We start from the raw sequence: 22,286 nt of genomic DNA, 5'->3' as shown, positions 1-22,286 counted from the left end.
AAAGTGTGCAATAGGGTTGATATTCCTGGAGGCGTCTGTAATTTGCTTTTACATTGATTCCTATGGGAAAAATTGCTTCTACTTACAAACTTTTCTACTTAAGAACCTAGTCACGGAATGAATTAAGTTCTTAAGTAGAGGTACCACTGTACTTGTACAATATACCATACACTGTGCCAGAGAGAGAAACCCAGGCAGGCAAGAAGGAGAGCACCACTGAAAGGCTCCTCTGGCAGTCCAGAAAAGCCCAAGATGGCCAGGATTAAAGGGGGGAATGGCAGGAAACTGACCGGTCCTTCGTGCCGCTCTCAAATTTCCTGGGAAATTTTTCCGGGTTCGGGTTCTTAAGTAGAAAATGGTTCTTAAGAAAAGGCAAAAAATCTTGAACACCCGGTTCTTATCTAGAAAAGTTCTTAAGTAGAGGCGCTCTTAGGTAGAGGTACCACTGTATATTTGATGTACTGATTAAAACCAGGAGAACCAGTATTTGAGAAGGCTTCCTTCTATTTCCACTTGCCAGACCATATTTATTTAAAATATTTATACTGAGTGCTGTTCTTATGCAACGCAACTCTGTGTGGCTCACAAAGTACTCACTGCTCACAGTCACTTATGCCCTCATCACCTCGAGGCTCGACTACTGTAACGCTCTCTACATGGAGCTACTTCTGGAAAGTGTTCGGAAATTTCAGATCGTGCAGAATGCAGCTGCGAGAGCAATCATGGGCTTCCCTAAGTATGCCCATGTTACACCAACACTCCGCAGTCTGCATTGGTTGCCGATCAGTTTCCGGTCAGAATTCAAAGTGTTGGTTATGACCTATAAAGCCCTTCATGGCATCGGGCCAGATTATCTCCGGGACCGCCTTCTTCCGCACGAATCCCAGCGACCAGTTAGGTCCCACAGAGTTGGCATTCTCCGGGTCCCGTCAACTAAACAATGTCGTTTGGCGGGACCCAGGGGAAGAGCCTTATCTGTGGCGGCCCCGACCCTCTGGAACCAACTCTCCCCAGAGATCAGAATTGCCCCCACCCTCCTCGCCTTTCGTAAGCTCCTTAAAACCCACCTCTGTCGTCAGGCATGGGGGAACTGAGATATTCCCTTCCCCCTAGGCCTATACAATTTATGTATAGTATGTTTGTGTGTATGTTTGGTTTTTAAATTAGGGTCTTTTAAATTATTTTAAATATTAGGTTTGTTATATGTTGTTTTACTATTGTTGTTAGCCGCCCCGAATCTACGGAGAGGGGCGGCATACAAATCTAATAGACAGACAGACAGACAGACAGACAGACAGACAGACTATATTAGATAGATAGATAGATAGATAGATAGACAGACAGACAGACAGACAGACAGACAGACAGACAGACAGACAGACAGACAGACAGGATGGATGGATAGGATAGATAGATAGATAGATAGATAGATAGATAGATAGATAGATAGATAGATAGATAGATAGATAGATACTGTAGATAGATAGATAGATAGATAGATAGATAGATAGATAGATAGATGGATGGATGGATGGATGGATGGATGGATGGATGGATAGATGGATAGATGGATAGATGGATAGATGGATAGATAGGATAGATAGATAGATAAAAGGTAATAAAACTCAAACATTAAAAACATTTCAGACAACCAAAAGCATCCTAATATTCGTCAACAACTTTATCAATCATCATCCAGGCAATAGCTGAATGATTTTGTATGCATGCACTAATAAATCTTACAGACGAATATTAACAGTTTTCCTAGAATAACATTTGCTTTTAGCACTAAAGGTAATGTGTGACATCCAGCCCAGTGGCAATTCTGCAGCGTTGCTTATGGTTAGGTTAGGTTAGGTTTATTGGATTTATATGCCGCCCCTCTCCGCAAACTCGGGGCGGCTCACAACAATAATAAAAAACAGTACAGTACACAATACCAAATCCAATTAATGATGATATTCATCATTAATTTTTAATCTCCCTTTCCCTGCATTAAAAAAGAAACGGGCTTGCATTTTTCATATGTGAGAAAGACAAATTTGAGAGGAGTTGTCAGTCTGACACCTTAAATGTTGTAATAGTGGTACCCGGGCCTTGAAAATTGACTTACGGAGAAATATAATGAACTGATTTGTTATTTCCCATCCAGATTTAATCCTAGAGAACAAAGGGTTCTGCCAAATAAAATAAATAATAGAAAGTCCTCGACGTATTATCACAATTGAGCCCAACATTTCTGTCGCTAAATGAAATATTAGTTAAGTGATTTAAGTAAAATAAAACAACCCAAAAACCAATCATCAAACCCCACATTGAGGTGACTGCAGGAGACTGCAAATATAGTGGTACCTCTACCTAAAAACGCTTCTACTTAAGAACTTTTCTAGATAAGAACCGGGTGTTCAAGATTTTTTTTGCCAAGAACCATTTTCTACTTAAGAACCCAAGCCCAGAAAAAATTCCCAGGAAATTTGAGAGCGGCACGAAGGCCCGGCCAGTTTCCTGCTATTCCCCCTTTAATCCCGGCCATCTTGGGCTTTTCTGGTCTGCCAGAGGAGCCTTTTGGTGGCGCTCTCCCTTTCGCCCCCCTGGGTCTCTCTCTCTGGCGCAGTGTATGGGAGGCAGCCTCGTGCTGGGTGTATGGGAAGTGCATGCTCCTCCTCGCCACCTCAGAGTCCCTCTTTTTTAAGTTTTGGATTTTTTTGATTCCTCTCACCTCACCTTCTTCCTTCGGCAGCGACTGTCCTCCTCCTCTTCTTCTTCCTCCTCCTCCTCCTCTGTTCTATTGGGCTCTCTGGTAGACTCCTCCCAAAAATTCACAGTTACAAATTTCAGACACACACGTTTGAAAATTCAAAACAATGTTCTTTATAATGAAAATTCACTTAAACTAAGCCCTCTTTTGGTATAGCAAAGAGCACTGGTCTCCAAACAAACTGGTAATTTATACAAGTCCCTTATCAATTCTGTGATACTTAGCTTGCAGCTGTGAGGCAATTCACAGTCCTTCTTCTTTCACAAAGTGAAACACACTTTGCCCTGGTTTAGTTTCAAAGTGGGAAAAAATCAGCACACAAAAGGTCAAAGTCAGTAAAGCAGTCACGAAACACAAGGATCAGATAATACTCCACAATGGCCAAACCCACAGGCTGCTATTTATAGCAGCCTCACTAATCACCCCATCCCCACCCACCCAACAGGTGGCCTCATTTTCTTTGATAATAATCTCTCAGTTGTTGTTGCCTATGCATCGCTCTCCGCATGCGTGGCTGTATCATTAACTCTTGTTCTGAATCCAAGGAGGAGCTAGATAATTGATCTCCTTCTGAGCTGTCTGCCCCACTCTCCTCCTCCCTGTCACTCACGTCTTCTTGGTAAGAGGAGCCTTCATCAGCAGATTCCACTGGGGCAAAACAGGCCTGCAGCATGTGGCTGTCTCCCCCACATCCACAGTCCTTGGGGCAGGAGCTGGGCCAGAGCTAACCACAACATCCTCCCACCCAAATTCCAAGCTTTTATTTCTTTCCTAATGGGTTTGCACACATTATTTGCTTTTACATTGATTCCTATGGGAAAAATTGCTTCTACTTACAAACTTTTCTACTTAAGAACCTGGTCATGGAATGAATTAAGTTCCTAAGTAGAGGTACCACTGTACTTGTACAAATATACCAATTGCCAAGTGCCCATAATGTCATCATGTGACTGCAGGGGTATATTTGTAGCAATCATAACTTTGTGAGTAACTTTTGGGAGGTCTGTTGTAACTTCAAACTGTCACTAAGCGACCAGTTTTAAGTCTACCTGCATACATGCCATTCAGAATTATTTTCTGGTAAATGGGCAGCATATATGTTGGTTAACAGACAGACAATTACGATACATATATATTTACACACACACACACATTGCAAAATATATTGCCACAGGAATTTCTACACTTGGGCCAATAAAATATTTCTTCTTTTGGGCCCCTGTCTTTTCTCTAGCATCTCATGGCTGTCATGCAGTTATTTAGCACTAGTAATATAATCAAACAATAATATTATGAAATACTTCAGTATCATGTCAAATTTGGTAGGATTTGGTAGGATGGTGACAGAACCGAGAAGAGATTCTTAATTAGCCTTTAGTTTGTTTGCTGTGATTCATAGCCTTTATTTATGCCATGCCCTTGGTTACTCAACCACAGTCAAGGAGACCAAAGCTCTTCAGTGAATAATTTGTCACTGACTCAATGTAGAAAACTTTTGTTTTGTTTTAAGAAACATTCTTTCCTTTTCTGCTTGTTCTTTCAATTTCACCCCCAATTCTTTTGTTGGACATTACTGCTTTTCTTTATTCAATTAGTCGATCAATTAAATAATTAATTAACATGCTATTAAAGCATGATGATTTTTAAAAATTAATATGCTATGTCTTAATGATTGAAGCAAGGAGCAGACTTTAGTTTGTTCACATTCAGATAGACCTTGAATTATTATCACAATTTACCTCCAAATTTCTGTTGCTAAACAAAACATTTAAGTCAGTTTTGTTAGAATAGAATAGAATATTGATTGATTGATTGATTGATTGATTGATTGATTGATTGGATTTGTATGCCGCCCCTCTCTGCAGACTCGGGGCGGCTAACAACAATAATAAAAACAGCATGTAACAATCCAATACTAAAACAAAAAAAACCCCTTATTATAAAACCCAAACATACATACAAACATACCATGCATAAAATTGTAAAGGCCTAGGGGGAAAGAATATCTCAGTTCCCCCATGCCTGGTGGCAGAGGTGGGTTTTAAGAAGCTTACGAAAGAATAGAATAGAATACAGGTGAAACTCAAAAAATTAGAATATTGTGCAAATGGTCATTTAGAAACATAGAAACATAGAAGTCTGACGGCAGAAAAAGACCTCATGGTCCATCTAGTCTGCCCTTATACTATTTCCTGTATTTTATCTTAGGATGGATACATGTTTATCCCAGGCATGTTTAAATTCAGTTACTGTGGATTTATCTACCACGTCTGCTGGAAGTTTGTTCCAAGGATCTACTACTCTTTCAGTAAAATAATATTTTCTGATGTTGCTTTTGATCTTTCCCCCAACTAATTTCAGATTGTGTCGCCTTGTTCTTGTGTTCGCTTTCCTATTAAAAACACTTCCCTCCTGGACCTTATTTAACCCTTTAACATATTTAAATGTTTCGATCATGTACATTATTTCAGTAAAGTAACTTAAAAGGTGAAACTTAATATATGAGAGATACTCATAACAAGGCAAGATAGTTCAAGCCTTAATTTGTCATAATTGTGATGGTTATGGGTACCGCTCATGAAAACTCCAAATCCCCCATCTCAGAAAATTAGAATATTACATGCGATAAATTAAAAAAAAGGATTCTACATAGAACAATATCAGACTTCTGCAAAGTATAAGCATGCATATGTACTCAGTACTTTGTTTGGGCTCCTTTTGCAGCAATTCCTGCCTCAGGGCGGTGTGGCATGGACGCTATGAGCCTGTGGCACTGCTGAGGTGTTATGGAAGACCAGGATGCTTCAATAGCAGCCTTCAGCTCTTCTGCATAGTTCCGTGTCATGTCTCTCATCTTCCTCTTGCAATGCCCCATAGATTCTCTATGGGGTTCAGGTCAGGCGAGTTTGCTGGCCAATCAAGGACAGAAATCCCACGGTCATTGAAGCAGGTTTTGGTGCTTTGGGCAGTGTGGGCAGTTGCTAAGTCCTGCTGGAAAGTTTAAGTCACCATCCCCATAAAGCTCGTATGCAGATGGAAGCATGGAGCACTCCAAAATCTCCCAGTAGATGGCTGCATTGACCCTTGACTTAATGAAGCACAGTGGACCAACACCAGCAGGTGACATGGCTCCCCAAATCAAGAAACATAGAAACATAGAAGACTGACGGCAGAAAAAGACCTCATGGTCCATCTAGTCTGCCCTTATACTATTTCCTGTATTTCATCTTACAATGGATATATGTTTATCCCAGGCATGTTTAAATTCAGTTACTGTGGATTTACCAACCATGTCTGCTGGAAGTTTGTTCACTCTTTCAGTGAAATAATATTTTCTCATGTTGCTTTTGATCTTTCCCCCAACTAACTTCAGATTGTGTCCCCTTGTTCTTGTGTACACTTTCCTATTAAAAACACTTCCCTCCTGAACCTTATTTAACCCTTTAACATATTTAAATGTTTCCATCATGTCCCCCCTTTTCCTTCTGTCCTCCAGACTATACAGATTAAGTTCTATTAAGTCTTTCCTGATACATTTTATGCTTAAGACCTTCCACCATTCTTGTAGCCCGTCTTTGGACCTGTTCAATTTTGTCAATATCTTTTTGTAGGTGAGGTCTCCAGAACTGAATACAGTATTCCAAATGTGGTCTCACCAGCGCTCTATATAAGGCGATCACAATCTCCCTATTCCTGCTTGTTATACCTCTAACTATGCAGCCAAGCATCCTACTTGCTTTTCCTACTGCCCGACCACACTGTTCACCCATTTTGAGACTGTCAGAAATCACTACCCCTAAATCCTTCTCTTCTGAAGTTTTTGCTAACACAGAACTGCCAATGCAATACTCAGATTGAGGATTCCTTTTCCCCAAGTGCATTATTTTACATTTGGAAACATTAAACTGCAGTTTCCATTGCTTTGACCATTTATCTAGTAAAGCTAAATCATTTACCATATTACCGACCCCTCCAGGAATATCAACCCTATTGCACACTTTAGAGTCATCGGCAAATAGGCAAACCTTCCCTACCATGGTTCCATCCCTAATACTGACTTGATGATGGGATCTTTGCTGGAAGACATCGAGCCTCTTGTTAAAATGCTTGCTGACACCTTCCGGGTTTCATTGAAATAAATAGCTGAAAATAACTAACTTAAATAACCTTTTAATATCTTTAAAATGAACAAAGCGCCAATTTTAGCCTTGTTCTCTTAGAAAAAAAATACTTGAATTCTTTCATTGTTATTATTTTGTCTTCTTGTAAAGTGGAATTAACTGAACATTGTTTTCTCTTTCAGAACATAGCCAAAATGAAGAAAGCTATGCACAAGTGCTAGATAAATTTGGAAGTAATTTCTTAAGTAGAGATAATCCAGACCTGGGCACCGCTTTTGTAAAATTTTCCACGCTAACTAAGGAATTGTCAACACTGCTTAAAAATCTGGTAAGATGCTTCTAATTTTATCCTTTAAAATATTTACAATTATTATTATATAAGGGTTGTTATATAAGTTATATAAAATGTAGGTTATATTGTTACATAAGTATTGATTGTAATAAACAACCGAACCGTTTACATTTCTGGAGGGAGCATTATATTTTAAATCCAGTTTGATGCAGCTGTGGAAAAAAATGTTGGGTTTATTGTATACTAATGCAATGTTTTTAAGCACTTGGTCTAGCATTGTGAATGACTGAAGCTATTCAGTCTATGCAGTCACTCGTAATAACATTCACCCTAAATTTGGGTTTCAAAATTAACTTTCTGGGTTGGATTTTGCACTGGATAATCCTGGAGAAACAGTTGAAATTATTTTAAATGAATGTGTTTCTCTTCTCCTTCAATCTCCTCCTGTTCAATAAAGTACATTTAATAAATCTATTCAGTATTAAAATAGGTTTTCTATTCCTCGGAACACAAAGCTGTAAAACTTTAAATATTGTATTTATTGTCACTCCTCCACTTGAAACAGAATACCCTACGAAAATAGACCAACAATCCTGGGTCTAGAAAGCTTAGAACTACGGCGCCTAAAACACGATTTAAGTATTGCCCACAAGATCATATGCTGCAACGTCCTACCGGTCAATGACTACTTCAGCTTCAACTGCAACAACACAAGAGCACGCAACAGATTCAAACTTAATATTAACCGCTCCAAACTTGACTGTAAAAAATATGACTTTAACAATCGAGTTGTTGAAGCGTGGAACTCATTACTGGACTCAATAGTGTCAACCCCTAACCCCCAACATTTCTCCCTTAGACTATCCATGATTGACCTCTCCAGGTCCCTAAGAGGTCAGTAAGGGGCGTACATAAGTGCATTAGTGTGCCTTTCGTCCCCTGTCCAATTGTCTTTCCTTTATCTCATATATCATATATATTTTCTCCCTTTCATATATCTCCTCCTCTATTTTTACATATTATCTTTATATATATTACTTCATGTCTATTCTCTTCCATATGTACAGTATTGTGTATTGGACAAATGAATAAATAAGTAAATAAAATAAATAAAAATAAATTGTCAAAATGTATTGGTATTACTGCAAGTTGCCAATACATGCCGTTCAAGGAAGTTTATGTTGAGTGATACAATGGTGTCTGGGCGGATAGGTGAAGCCTTGCGCAGAGCCTTTCCAACGACCGACAGGCATGCCCAAACCAGGAGTATTTAACCCCTGGTTAATATATGGTAGCTTTGTCGATAAGAGTTGGTGAAGGTGTGCCTTTTTTGTTAATTGCTTGATTAGGCTATTGTTTTCTCTTTGATTGGTTGTCTGATGTTAATCCCTGCATTTCTAGCTCTTGGTTGCAGGAAAAGATGTGTTCTGGGGTTTTTGTTGTCTTCTTAGCTTTCCTATTGCCTCTTTTGAATGCTGTGTAAATGTGGTTTATCTCTATGGGTCTGTAGATGGCTGATTTGTCTGAATGCAAAGCTTCCAGGAATTCTCTCGGACTTGGCTTAGTCTGGGCCAGTGATGGCGAACCTTTTTTCCCTCGGGTGCCCAAAACATGTGTGCGTGTGCTGTTGTGCATGTGCGAGTGCCCACACCTATTATTACTATTATTATCAGTACAACACAGCAAACAAGATCACTATGCTGGATTTCGTATTTCATCACCAGTCGGGCGCTTCCCAAGCACCTAGGACTGCGTGATGTACCGGCAAATTATGTTTGCCGATCCCAGTAAAGCGGCCTTTTGCAATTGACAGATGGAGATTTTGTCAATTCCAATGGTTTTCAAATGTCCGCTGAGATCCTTTGGTATTATTATTATTATTATTATTATTATTATTATTATTATTATTATTATCATCATCATCAGTACAAAACAGCAAACAAGATCACTATGCTGGATTTCGTATTTCATCATTGGTCGGGCGCTTCCCAAGCACCTAGGACTGCGTGATGTACCGGCGAATTATATGTGCCGAGCCCAATAAAGTGGCTTTTTGCAATTGACAGATGGAGATTTTGTCTATTCCGATGGTTTTCAAATGTCCACTGAGATCCTTTGGTACTGAGCCCAGCATGCCAAGGACCACTGGGACCACTTTCACTGGCTTATGCCAGACTCGTTGCAGCTCGATTTTTAGATTTTCACATTTCATTAATTTATTCAATAATAATAGTAGTAGTAGTAATAATAATAATAATAATAATAATAATAATAATAATAATAACTAATAATAATAACCCCACTGATGGGTACGCCTTGTTGTGGTAGTGGGGCTTGTGTGCTTCAATGAAGCTGAGAGCTGTGCCGGCGGTAGTGTAAACTACTGGTAGGTCTAACCTTGCCGGAGTGATCAAAGCAGATGAGTTTTTGTTGGAAACGAAGGCTATGGGCTGATCAACATCAGAAGGGGCATCTTCCAGGAGGACTCTTTGTCCCCATTGCTATTCATCATCGCTATAATCCTGCTGTCACTCATCCTACAGAAAACAAACCTAGGCTACCAAACTGCTAGGAATTCACCAAAAATTTCACACCTGCTGTATATGGATGACCTGAAGTTGTACGGAAAAACAGAAACTGAGATACAGTCATTAACCAACACTGTGCGAATCTTCAGCAATGACATCAGCATGGAGTTTGGCCTGGATAAATGTGCCACAGCGGCACTGAAAAAGGGGGAAATCATTGAAAGTGAGGGCATTGAAATGCCAAATGGTCAAACCATCAAGTGCCACCAGCCAGAAGCCTACAGATACTTGGGCATCTTGCAACTGGGTAATATCAAGCATAGTCATGTGAAAACTGATCAGCAAAGAGTACATCTAGAGGACCAGAAAAATTTTGAAGAGCAAACTGAATGGTGGCAACACTATCAAGGCTATAAATACCTGGGCCATACCTGTCATTAGAAACACAGCTGGCATAGTGAATTGGACTCAAGCAGAGCTGGACAACTTGGACAGGAAAACCAGAAAATTAATGACGATCCATCATGCACTACATCCCCGCAGTGACGTTGACAGGCTGTATTTACCAAGGAAAATAGGCGGCAGAGGACTTTTGCAAGTGAAGAAGACAGTGGAAGAAGAGAAGCATGCATTAGCTGACTATGTGAAGGAGAGCAAAGAGTCAGCGTTGATAGAGGTCAACAGTAGGAAGCTTCTCAAGGTGAAACAAACTAAGGACCAGTACAGAAAAACTGTAACTCAATGTCGTATAGACAGTTGGCGGAACAAAGCATTGCATGGTCAGTTCTTGGAGAAGATTGAAGGCAAAGTGGATAAAGAAAAGACCTGGTCATGGCTTACAAGTGGAACACTCAAAAAGGAGACAGAAGGACTAATACTGGCAGCACAAGAACAGGCCATTAGAATAAATGCTGTCAAAGCCAGAATTGAAAATCAACAGACGATCCAAAGTGCAGACTCTGTAAAGAAACAGATGAAACAATCGATCACATACTCAGCTGCTGCAAAAAGATCGCACAGACTGACTACAAGCATAGACATGATGCTGTGGCACAGATGATCCACTGGAACTTTTGCCGGAACTACCATTTACCAGTGGCAAAGAACTGGTGAGATCATAAACCCGAAAAAGTGGTCAAAAATGAAAACTACTGTGGGACTTCCGACTTCCGACTGACTGAATTCTGAAGCATAACACACCAGACATCCTGATTGTGGAGAAAACCCCCTCTACTTACGAACTTTTCTAGATAAGAACCGGGTGTTCAAGATTTTTTGGGTTCTTCTGAAGAACCATTTTTCACTTACAAACCCGAGCCTCCGAAACTGTAACCGGAAAAGGCAGGAAGAAGCCTCCGTGGGGCCTCTCTAGGAATCTCCTGGGAGGAAACAGGGCTGGAAAAAGTCGGAAGAAGCCTCTGTGGAGCCTCTCTAGGAATCTCCTGGGAAGAAACAGGGACGGAAAAGGCCGGGAAATTCTCTAGGAATCTTGTGGGAGGAAGCAGGGCCAGAAAAGGTGGGGAGAAGCCTCTATGGGGCCTCTCTAGGAATCTCCTGGGAGGAAACAGGGCCTCCACTCTCCCTGTGGTGTCTCCAATCAAACACATTATTTGCTTTTACATTGATTCCTATGGGAAAAATGGCTTGTGGGTGGGTTGGGTGGGTGGGTGGATGGATGATAGATGGATGGATGGGTGGGTGGGTGGGTGGGTGGGAGATAGATAGATAGATAGATAGATAGATAGATAGATAGATAGATAGATAGATAGAATCAGTTGCCAAGTATCTGAATTTTGATTAGATGACCATGGAGATACGGTAACAGTTGCAAGTATGAAAAACAGACATAAGACGCTTTTTTTAGCGCTGTTTTAACTTCGAACATCATTAAACACACACATCTGTCAATCGAGGGGCTGCCTGTAACTTATTTTAAGTTCACTGTTTTTAAATACTGAATAATATTCCTTTTCTCTTCCTAGCTGCAAGGGTTGAGCCATAATGTCATCTTCACTTTGGATTCCCTGTTGAAAGGGGACTTGAAAGGGATTAAAGGGGTAAGCTGACACATTTCATGTGGGTTTTAATAATGGGTGGCAGTTTCTCTGCTTTTGTTGCTATCTATCATTACAGTGGGGACATTATCCCATTTGCATGTGAAGCTCTGATTACATCTACCTGTAACTGCTTACTTATCTTTCCCATCAATCTGGTTTTTTAAAAAAAACTTGAGATATATGAGCTCTTAAAATTTACAGGGGTGGGGGTGGAATATTTAAAGCTTTTAAGTCATTTTATAGTCATGGAATAGTACCTTAAGTGTGCAATTTCAAACATAGCACTGCCATAAACTTATTTTAAGTGAATTTTCTCTTCCCTTAAGGATCTCAAAAAGCCTTTTGATAAAGCCTGGAAGGATTATGAGACCAAATTGTAAGTATGGTTAACTTTGCTGACCAAACAATTGTGATTAAAGTCAAGAGGTTTATTGTACACGGCATAGAGTCCCTCTTGGAGTGGGATGGGAATGTGAAAAATAGAAATAAAATAACCTCCTGTCTTTCCATACAGGTTGTCCTCAACCTACGACAGCAATTGAGCCCAAAGTTTAGGTTGCTAAGTGAGACTTTTGTGAAATGAGTTTTGCCCCATTTTGCAACCTTTCTTGCTACAGTGGTTAAGTGAATTATTTTAGTTGTTAAATTAGTAACATGATTGTTAAGTGAATGTGGCTTCCCCATAAACTTTGCTTGTCACAGGGTCACAAAAGCAAATCCCATACAGTCATAAATATGAGTCAGTTGCCATGAATCTGAATTTTTTCTTTTTTTAAGAATTATTCCTATTTTAAAAAATTCTACATATTTATTTATTTATTAGATTTGTATGCCGCCCCTCTCCAAAGACTCGGGGCGGCTCACAACAATAAAAACAGTACAAATCCAATATTTAAAAAGAATTTAAACCCCTTCATATAAAAAGCAATCATACATCTCACACAAACCATGCATAAAATAAAAACGGTCCAGAGGAATCAATTCCCCCATGCCTGACGACAGAGGTGGGTTTTAAGGAGTTTGCGAAAGGCAAGGAGGGTGGGGACAATCCTAATCTCTGGGGGAAGTTGACTCCAGAGGGTCAGGGCCGCCACAGAGAAGGCTCTTCTCCTGGGTCCCGCCAGACGACATTGTTTTGTCGACAAGATCCGGAGAAGGCCAACTCGGTGGGACCTAACCGGTCCCCAATCAGTTATGTACATAGTAGTGACAGTAACTGTGAAAAATGATCATAAGTCACTATTTTCATTATGCTGTAAGTTTGAACAGTCACTAAACAAACAGTTGTAAGTCAAGGACTACCTGTCCTTGAACGCTTTTCACGTGTGTCACTTCATGGTTCGTTGTGTAAAAAATGAATGTATATAACTCCAGTCCCACTTAGGAATCTGTACTAGTGCATCATGAATTGGTGAATCATATTACAATTTTTAAAAGCAGCACTGAAAATGAAAAAAAGGAGAACCCTTCAAAAAGCACTCTTAAATTCCAAAGACTCCCAGCTGCTTTAGAAGAAGTAAAATCTTTTGAACATGGAAATCCTGTGATGTACAAAGTTTGGTCTGCCAATACGTAGGGGGATAAAAGTTAAATTTCTGCTCTGGAGTGTAAATGTGTCCTACAAATGGGGCTGCAACCAATATATCTTTTAATATTGGGGATTTTTAGTAGAAAAAATTCTTTATTGGCCAAGTGTGATTGGACACACAAGGAATTTGTTTTTGGTGCATGTGCTCTCAGTGTACATAAAAGAAAAGATAAGTTCGTCAAGAATCATAAGGTACAACACTTAATGATAGCCTGGGTACAATTAAGCAATGAGAAAACAGTCAATATTAAGTAAAATCTTAAGGATACAAGCAACAAGTTACAGTCATAAGTGGGAGGAAATGGATAACAGGAATGATGAGGGGGAAAAGCTAGTAGTAAGAGTAGTGCAGATTTAGTAAATAGTTTGACAGTGTTGAAGGAATTATTTGTTTAGCAGAGTGAGGGTGTTCGGTAAAAAACTGTTCTTGTGTCTAGTTGTCTTGGTGTGCAGTGGTCTGTAGCGACATTTTGAGGGTATGAGTTGAAACAGTATATGTCCAGGATGCGAGGGGTTAGTAAATATTTTATATTTTAATATACAATATATACATTGTATATTGTATATATATTGTATATACATTATCTCAGGGACCGCCTTCTGCTGCACGAGTGGGCCTTTTCCGGGTCCCGTCAACTAAACAATGTCGTTTGGCGGGGCCCAGGGGAAGAGCCTTCTCTGTGGCGGCCCCGCCCCTCTGGCACCAACTGCCCCTGGAGATTAAAATTGCCCCCACCCTCCTCGCCTTTGGTAAGCTCCTTAAAACCCACCTCTGCCGTCAGGCATGGGGGAACTGAGATATTCTTTCCCCCTAGGCCTTTACAATTTATGCATGGTATGTTTGTATGTATGTTTGGTTTTACAATAAGGGTTTTTTAGTTGTTTTAGTATTGAATTGTTACATGCTGTTTTTTATCATTGTTGTTAGCCGCCCCGAGTCTACGCAGAGGGGCGGCATACAAATCCAATAGATAGATAGATAGATAGATAGATAGATAGATAGATAGATAGATAGATAGTTGATAGATAGATAGATAGATAGATAGATAGATAGATAGTTGATAGTTAGTTAGTTAGTTAGATAGATAGATAGATAGATAGATAGATAGATAGATAGATAGATAGTTGATAGATAGATAGATAGTTGATAGTTAGATAGATTGATAGATAGATAGATAGATAGATAGATAGATAGATAGATAGATAGATAGTTGGTTGATAGATAGATAGATAGATAGATAGATAGATAGATAGATAGATAGATAGATAGATAGTTGGTAGATAGATAGATGATAGATAGATAGATGGATGGATGGATGGATGGATGGATGGTTGGTTGGTTGGTTGGTTGGTTGGTTGGTAGGTAGGTAGGTAGATAGATAGATAGATAGATAGATAGATAGATAGATAGATAGATAGATAGATAGATAGATAGTAGATTAAATTAAATTAAAATAAATAAGTATTCAAAATATATTTACAATTCTTTTTGTAACAGGATTGTTTCCGAAGTTAATTTCCTTAAAATGAAGCGTAGATTGGGGAAAAACCTCAAATGCCAAGATGCTATAAAACTCAAATCGTTCTTGACGTTGGATTTTTAAAATAACCAATTCATCCTTCTGCTTTTTAGCACTTAACAGCTTGCTCTTAAGGTGGAGAGCTATTTTGGTGTGGAATGTATTGTTTGATGAAGTCTGATGAAAACATGAGAAATGCCATTGTTTCTATATTAGTGGGCTCGGCTTGTGGGATTCTCGTGATTGTCAAAAAGTTTGACAGGTTTTCCCCCCCCCCCTTTTTTGGGGTGGGTTTATTTTGCAATCTCGACAGCACGAAAATTGAAAAGGAAAAAAGGGAACACGCCAAACAACATGGGATGATACGGACAGAGATTACCGGAGCCGAGATAGCAGAAGAAATGGAGAAAGAGAGAAGGCTGTTTCAACTCCAGATGTGTGAAGTAAGTGACGTTTTAAAATTTAAAGGATTAAACACTAATAAAGGAGTCCACCAGGAATGGGCCGCTTATAAATCTAATAAAGATAAAATAAAATAAATATTTGTAGCTCAGGGTTAACATGACGGGTCCTTGGTGCTATCTGAGCTTGCTTGTTTTTTTGCAGATGTTTCATTACCCAAACTTGATAATATCATCAGTACTAGCTAGCATTGGGTAATGAAACATCTGAAAGAAAACAAGCAAGCTTAGAGAACCCCAAGAATCTACCATGATTAAACATTCCATAAATCTATTTATTCTGGCCACAATGTATAAAACAACTTGAAACCTGTGTTCCTGGTGCTGTATAATCTTGGCTGTTTGCCTACAGATTTATTCATTCATTCATTCATTCATTCATTCATTCATTCATTCATTCATTTATTCATTTGATTTTTATGCCACCCTTCTCCTTAGACTCAGGGCGGCTTACAACATGTTAGCAATAGCACTTTTTAACAGAGCTAGGCTATTGCCCCCACAATCCGGGTCCTCATTTTACCCACCTGGGAAGGATGGAAGCCTGAGTCAACCTTGAGCCGGTGATGAGATTTGAACCGCTGACCTTCAGATCTACAAGTCAGTTTCAGTGGCCTGCAGTACAGCACTCTACCTGCTGCGCCACCCCGGCTCATATAGACCCCCTGTTTAAAAAGTTTGAGGACCCCTGATCTAATCGAAAGTTCTAATTCTCATGTTTTTGTGCAAGTTCATAAATTGCTTGTGCAGCTGCTGTTGATTGTTCAGGATTTTAAAAAATGCAAGATAATTCATCCTTTGGAACCTTTAAGGAAGTGACAGTTCTATGCCTACCGTGTTTCCCCGAAAGTAAGACAGTGTCTTACTTTCTTTTTATCCCCAAAAGCCCCACTATGTCTTACTTTCGGGGTATGTCTTATATTGGAAAAAAAATTGTCAATTTTTTTGTTTTAACCATAAAATTAACATTTATTAACAACCTGAACAGTATTGTATTAACCCAAAACAGCAGATGATACCCCAGTATGCCAGTGTGTATGTTTTACTGATGTATGATTAATACTGTGTGCATTACCGTATTTTAAGCAGGAGGCGGCAGTGACAAGTGCAGGGGACGGCGCGGTGATGTATGGAGAGGGGGACGGTGCGGTGACGTATGGAGAGGGGGGCGGCGCAGAAGTGGGCAGGAGGCGGCGCTCATTAAGATCAGAGGGAGGTGGCAGACGCGGCGACGTATGGAGAGGGGGACGGTGCGGACGTGGGCAGGAGGTGGCGTGCAGCTAGATGAGAGGGAGGCGGCAATACCCCCGTGTTTCCCCGAAAGTAAGACATATGTCTTACTTTCGGGGTATGGCTTATATTAGCCGACCCCCCTGAAACCCCCGATACGTCTTACAATCGGGGGTGTCTTACTATCGGGGAAACAGGGTAACAACACACGCAAAGTTTATAAATAATTCTGATTGGCTCCACTTTATTCTACCTAACAGTAGATGATAAATCCTGATACCACCACCACCTAACTGTGACTTAAATAAAGTTATATGTGAAAAGAAGGCTCTGATCTTTATTTCTCTTATAAAATTGTGGCTTGCTTTTGGTTTATGATTTCTGGCTTTATAGGAGAGAAACGAAACCAGAATTTCAGATTTGCAGTAAATCTTTCACCATCATAGAATAGCATATCCTGTTTTCTTGTCCATTCCCCATTAATTCTCTCTACTATTTCATATCAATCTTCCCAATGGTAACGTAAGATTTTGGACTCAAACTAAATGGGATATTTATTTATTTGTGTTGATTATCCCTACCACAATCCAAAGCAATTCTAGGTGCTTGACAGATAATCAAAATATTAAAAAATAATTAATATTATTTTTAAATAATCTTGGAGAAAAGGAATCCTCAATCTGAGTATTGTATTGGCAGTTCTGTGTTAGCCAAAACTTCAGAAGATAAGGATTTAGGGGTAGTGATTTCTGACAGTCTCAAAATGGGTGAACAGTGCAGTCAAGGTAGTAGGGAAAGCAGGTAGAATGCTTGGCTGCATAGCTAAAGGTATAACAAGCAGGAAGCAGGGATAGTGATCCTGCTGTATAGAGCGCTGGTGAGACCACGTTTGGAATACTGTGTTCAGTTCTGGAGACTTCACCTGCAAAAAGATATTGATCAAATTGAAGGGGTCCAAAGACGGACTACAAGAATGGTGGAAGGTCTTAAGCATAAAACGTATCAGGAAAGACTTCATGAACTCAATTTTTATAGTCTGGGGGACAGAAGGGAAAGGGGGGACATGATCGAAACATTTAAATATGTTAAATGGTTAAATCAGGTTCAGGAGGGAAGTGTTTTTAATAGGAAAGTGAACACAAAAACAAGGGGGCACAATCTGAGGTTAGTTGGGGGAAAGATCAGAAGCAACGTGAGAAAATATTATTTTATTGAAAGAGTAGTAGATGCTTGGAACAAATTTCCAGCAGACGTAGTTGATAAATCCATAATAACTGAATTTAAAGATGCCTGGGATAAACATATACCTACCTACCTACCTACCTACCTACCTACCTATCTATCTATCTATCTATCTATCTATCTATTAGATAAAATACAGAAAATACTATAAGGGCAGACTAAATGGACCATGAGATCTTTTTCTGCTGTCAGTCTTCTATGTTTCTAATAATAATGTGATGCTAGCCTAATCCATATATCCTCTCCTCTAAGTTCACTTTACCCTTATACATATTACCACGTGTCTATTTTTCTTCCTATGTATTTGTGTATTGGACAAATGAATGAATGAATGAATGAATAATCCATAGGCATCATTTTGTGATGAACTTGGAATTTGCTTATGATGTTACATCATATTGAAGAACATGTAAAGCCACGATTTGCAGGTTCTCATGTGTCTAAATGTATTTAATGCAGTGCTGCACTTTGGAACAGTAAAGCACTTAATGTAGATTTACACCTAGCTATTCGATGTCTGAGAAGGATAGTAATTGTATTAGGAAGGAAGAGATAACAATAGCATTAGACAACTCAGAAAGCACTATTCATCACAGTATTGGCTTAATGTAAAATATCCTTGCTATGTTTCACTGTTGTGTATAGAGAGCACAATTTTAATCACATATTAGCAGAGTGCCTTCAGATGCTAGCTGTAAACAACTTGGAAGATAATTGCTAAATTTGTTAAAATAGATTTCAAATAGAACCTGTTTTTGAATGCAGCTAGGCCCAAATGTATAATTATCTACTGAGCTTTGATTTTTTTTTGTCTCTCTCTCTCCATAGTATCTCATTAAGGTTAATGAAATCAAGACAAAAAAGGGTGTGGACCTTTTACAAAATCTTATTAAGTATTACCATGCACAATGCAAGTGAGTATACTTTTTTCATCTCTTTATGTGCAATGTGGTATTTTTTTAAATATAGAAGGCTTTTTCTCCTCAGGGATGACTTCATTTGCTTTTATTGAAATTTCTCGATTTCAAAAAAAATAAATAAAAATGTGAGCGCCCTTTGTTCAAATATTGATATTGAATTCCTGTTGTTTTCTGCATAGAAGGCTTGATTTGATTATCCTTTCACTGTCATACAAATTGGTTTGAAAAATGAATGAAGAGGGGATTTGATAACAATCTAGAAAGAGAAGAAAAAGCTGCCTTGAAGGCAAGACATGAGCTGGGGTGGCGCAGATATGTGCCAGGGTGGCGCATCAGGTAGAGTGCAGTACTGCAGGCCACTGAAGCTAACCGTAGATCTGCAGCTCAACAGTTCAAATCTCATCACCGGCTCAAGGTTGACTTAGCCTTCCATCCTTCCAGGGTGGGTAAAATGAGGACCCGGATTGTGGGGGTAATATATGCTGGCTCTGTTAAAGAGTGCTATTGCTAACATGTTGTAAGCCGCCCTGTGTCTAAGGAGAAGGGTGGCATAAAAATAAATTAAAAAGAGAAAGAAAGAAAGAAAGAAAGAAAAAAGGAAGGAAGGAAGGAAGGAAAGAAAAAAGGAAGGAAGGAAAGAAAGAAAGAAAAAAGGAAGGAAAGAAAGGAAGGAAAGAGAAAGAAAGAAAGAAAGAAAGAAAGAAAGAAAGAAAGAAAGAAAGATACAATTTGCATCAAAGGGAATTTGTTATTGCCTGGCCTGTAGTTGTTAACTGAGTTTCCCGGTGTTAAGTGAATCTGGTTTCTTCTTTGACTTTGCTTGTCAGAAGGTTGCAAAAGGGGATCAGCTGACCCAGGACACTGCAATAAATTTAAAATTAATACATGACAGTTGCCAAGCATCTAAATTTTGATCTCTTGACCACGGGGATGGTCATACCAGAGGTGGGTTCCTCCTGGTTCACACTAGTTCTATAGTACCAGTAGCAAACCACTGGTGACATCGTGGACCCAGTTCTGTTGTTTCTGGTCTGTGGTCACCGCCATTTTTTTGAGGGGGCGGGGGGAGTTGGAAAAAAAATGGGTGGGTTTTTTTGCTATTTTTTCTTCTTCTGAGCATGCACAGAAGCTAAGTTTCTGGCATTGTACATGCACCACTATCTTGTTTGAGGCTTTTTAAAAAAATTACAAATTTTCGGCACAGGAAGCAAACCGGCAGTGAGATAATTTAGAACACACCCCTGGGTCGTATGTGTGAAAACCAGTCATAAGTCACTTTTTTCAGTGCCGTTGTAACTCTGAATGGTCATTAAATGAATGGTTGTAAGTCAAGAACTACCTATAATCAAGTTTATATGGCTACCCATCTCATATAAAGTGACTCTGGGTGGTTTACAACAATCAGGTTAAAAAAGAACACACACAATCACAGAATTAAATTCAGTATAAAAATGCAATATTGTAATCATCTACAAACCCCACATAGAGCAGTGATTTTCAACCTTTTTTGAGCCGCGGCACATTTTTTACATTTACGAAACCTTGGGGCACATTGAGTGAGGGGAGGGGGGGCGGCGGCTAAAAAAAGTTTGGACAAAAATATTCTCTCTCTCTCTTCCACCCTTTCGCTCTATTTCTCTCTCCCTCCCTCTTTCTCTCCCTTCCTTCTTTTTTGTTGTCTTTCTCTCTCTCTCCCTCCCTCCCTCTATGTCTTTCTCTCTCTCTCCTTCCCTCCCTCTTTCTCTCTCTGTTGCTGTCTTTCTCTCTCTTTCTCTATCTCTCTCTTTCTCTCTCTTGCTTTCTTTTTCTTGTTCTCTTTCTCTCTTGCTTTCTTTCTCTCTTGCTTTCTCTCTCTTCCTTTCTTTCTCTCTCTGAGCTTCGCGGCACACCTGACCATGTCTCGCGGCACACTAGTCTGCCGCGGCACACTGGTTGAAAAACACTGACATAGAGAATGAGTATCTTCACCTCAGAAACAGAGCCACCTATAGATATCTCTGGTTGTGTGTGGAATGGGGCTAAGCCATGTATTGGGGAAAAAAATCCAGTCTGAAATTTAAAACCAGATTCCAACATCGCTGATAAATTAACATTTTATTTCCATTATAGTTTCTTTCAAGACGGCTTGAAGACAGCTGATAAACTCAAACAATACATTGAAAAGCTAGCTGCTGATTTATATAACGTAAGTTGTCCACAATATAGCACCTATTTGATCATTATCTTTTTATTTTATTTTACAAATGTGACATACAAGACAAAAGAAATAACATACATAAAAACATATACATACAACATTTGGGAAATGAAAGTTTCCCACTTTTTTGGGGGGATGTTTGATCAGAGAATTACACTTCTTTTACATAATATTAATTTTTGAATTCTTTTATTTGACGTGTTGCTTTGCATAATTTTTTATTTCTTTCTTTATTGTTCTTTTCTTTAGCCAATCATAAAATTTTGCCCATGTTTTATAGTAATCTGATTCTTCTTTTTCCTCTAATCTTTTGGATAGCCTGTCCATCTCCGCACAGTCTAGTATTTTTTAAATTATTAAGTTTTCTTCCGGTATTTTGTCTGTTTTCCACTGTTGGGCATATACTATTCTGGCAGCTGTTAGTATATGTATAACTAGGTATCTTACCTCTTTTTCTATTTTTTTTATTAAAAATACCCAATAAATATAATTCTGGTTTGATCATTAGGGTACACATAGCCAAGAATAAAAAATGAGGTAGGCTTCACAAAACTACTTTCACAAATGGACTAGCTGGCCTTGCTGACTTTTAGATTTCTTAAACCAACTAAACTAGCTTGCTCAGAGTGTTAAGAATGAAATGGATTTACATTTTGACCTCAGGTGGAAGGACATTGTTTTTGCTATGAGGAATATGAGTCCTATATTTTCCTATATTGCTTATTAGTTTGGCTGGCTACATATTTGAATGGCCCTCTGGTAAATTGGGTTCGTTTCGGCACATTGTAGAAATAAATAACCTTATTATAATTTTAGACACTTCTAGGGAGCTTTTAAGCCAATCTTTCTCAAGTTGGGCAACTTTTAAGATGTGTGGACTTCAGCTCTCAGAATTGAAATTCACATATCTGAAAGTTGCCAACAAACAGAAAAACTATTCTAACCCTAAAGCTTCCTTGAAACTCTCGTGCCCTGCAATCATTTGGATATTAATATGTCTTAAATGGGTGAACAGTGCAGTCAGGCGGTAAGGAAACCGAGTAGAGTGCTTGGCTGCATAGCTAGAGGTGTAACAAGCAGGAAGAGGGAGATTGTGATCCCACTGTATAGAGCGCTGGTGAGACCCCATTTGGAATCCTGTGTTCAGTTCTGGAGACCTCACCTACAAAAATATATTGATAAAATTGAACGGTTCCAAAGACGGGCTACAAGAATGGTGGAAGGTCTTAAGCATAAAACTTATCAGGAAAGACTTCATGAACTCAATCTGTATAGTCTGGAGGACAGAAGGAAAAGGGGGGACATGATCGAAACATTTAAATGTGTTAAAGGGTTAAATAAGGTCCAGGAGGGAAGTGTTTTTAATAGGAAA

The 22,286-nt window shown here is 39.2% G+C and overlaps 1 protein-coding gene across 1 annotated transcript in view; it reads left to right on the top strand.

Annotated features, from left to right (window-relative positions):
* Positions 1-22,286, top strand: part of ASAP1 (ArfGAP with SH3 domain, ankyrin repeat and PH domain 1) — a 139,282-nt gene that overhangs the window by 43,625 nt on the left and 73,371 nt on the right. Inside the window, exons 4-9 of the mRNA XM_070748302.1 lie at positions 7,062-7,207; positions 11,682-11,756; positions 12,083-12,132; positions 15,178-15,307; positions 18,626-18,711; positions 20,827-20,902. Coding sequence (XP_070604403.1) covers positions 7,062-7,207; positions 11,682-11,756; positions 12,083-12,132; positions 15,178-15,307; positions 18,626-18,711; positions 20,827-20,902 — 563 coding nt within the window. The remainder of the gene's footprint in view (positions 1-7,061; positions 7,208-11,681; positions 11,757-12,082; positions 12,133-15,177; positions 15,308-18,625; positions 18,712-20,826; positions 20,903-22,286) is intronic.

This window comes from Erythrolamprus reginae, chromosome 3 (assembly GCF_031021105.1).
Source record: "Erythrolamprus reginae isolate rEryReg1 chromosome 3, rEryReg1.hap1, whole genome shotgun sequence".
NCBI lineage: Eukaryota > Metazoa > Chordata > Lepidosauria > Squamata > Dipsadidae > Erythrolamprus > Erythrolamprus reginae.
The sequence above is the reverse complement of the archived record's forward strand: the minus strand, read 5'-3'. Positions and strand labels throughout refer to the sequence as shown.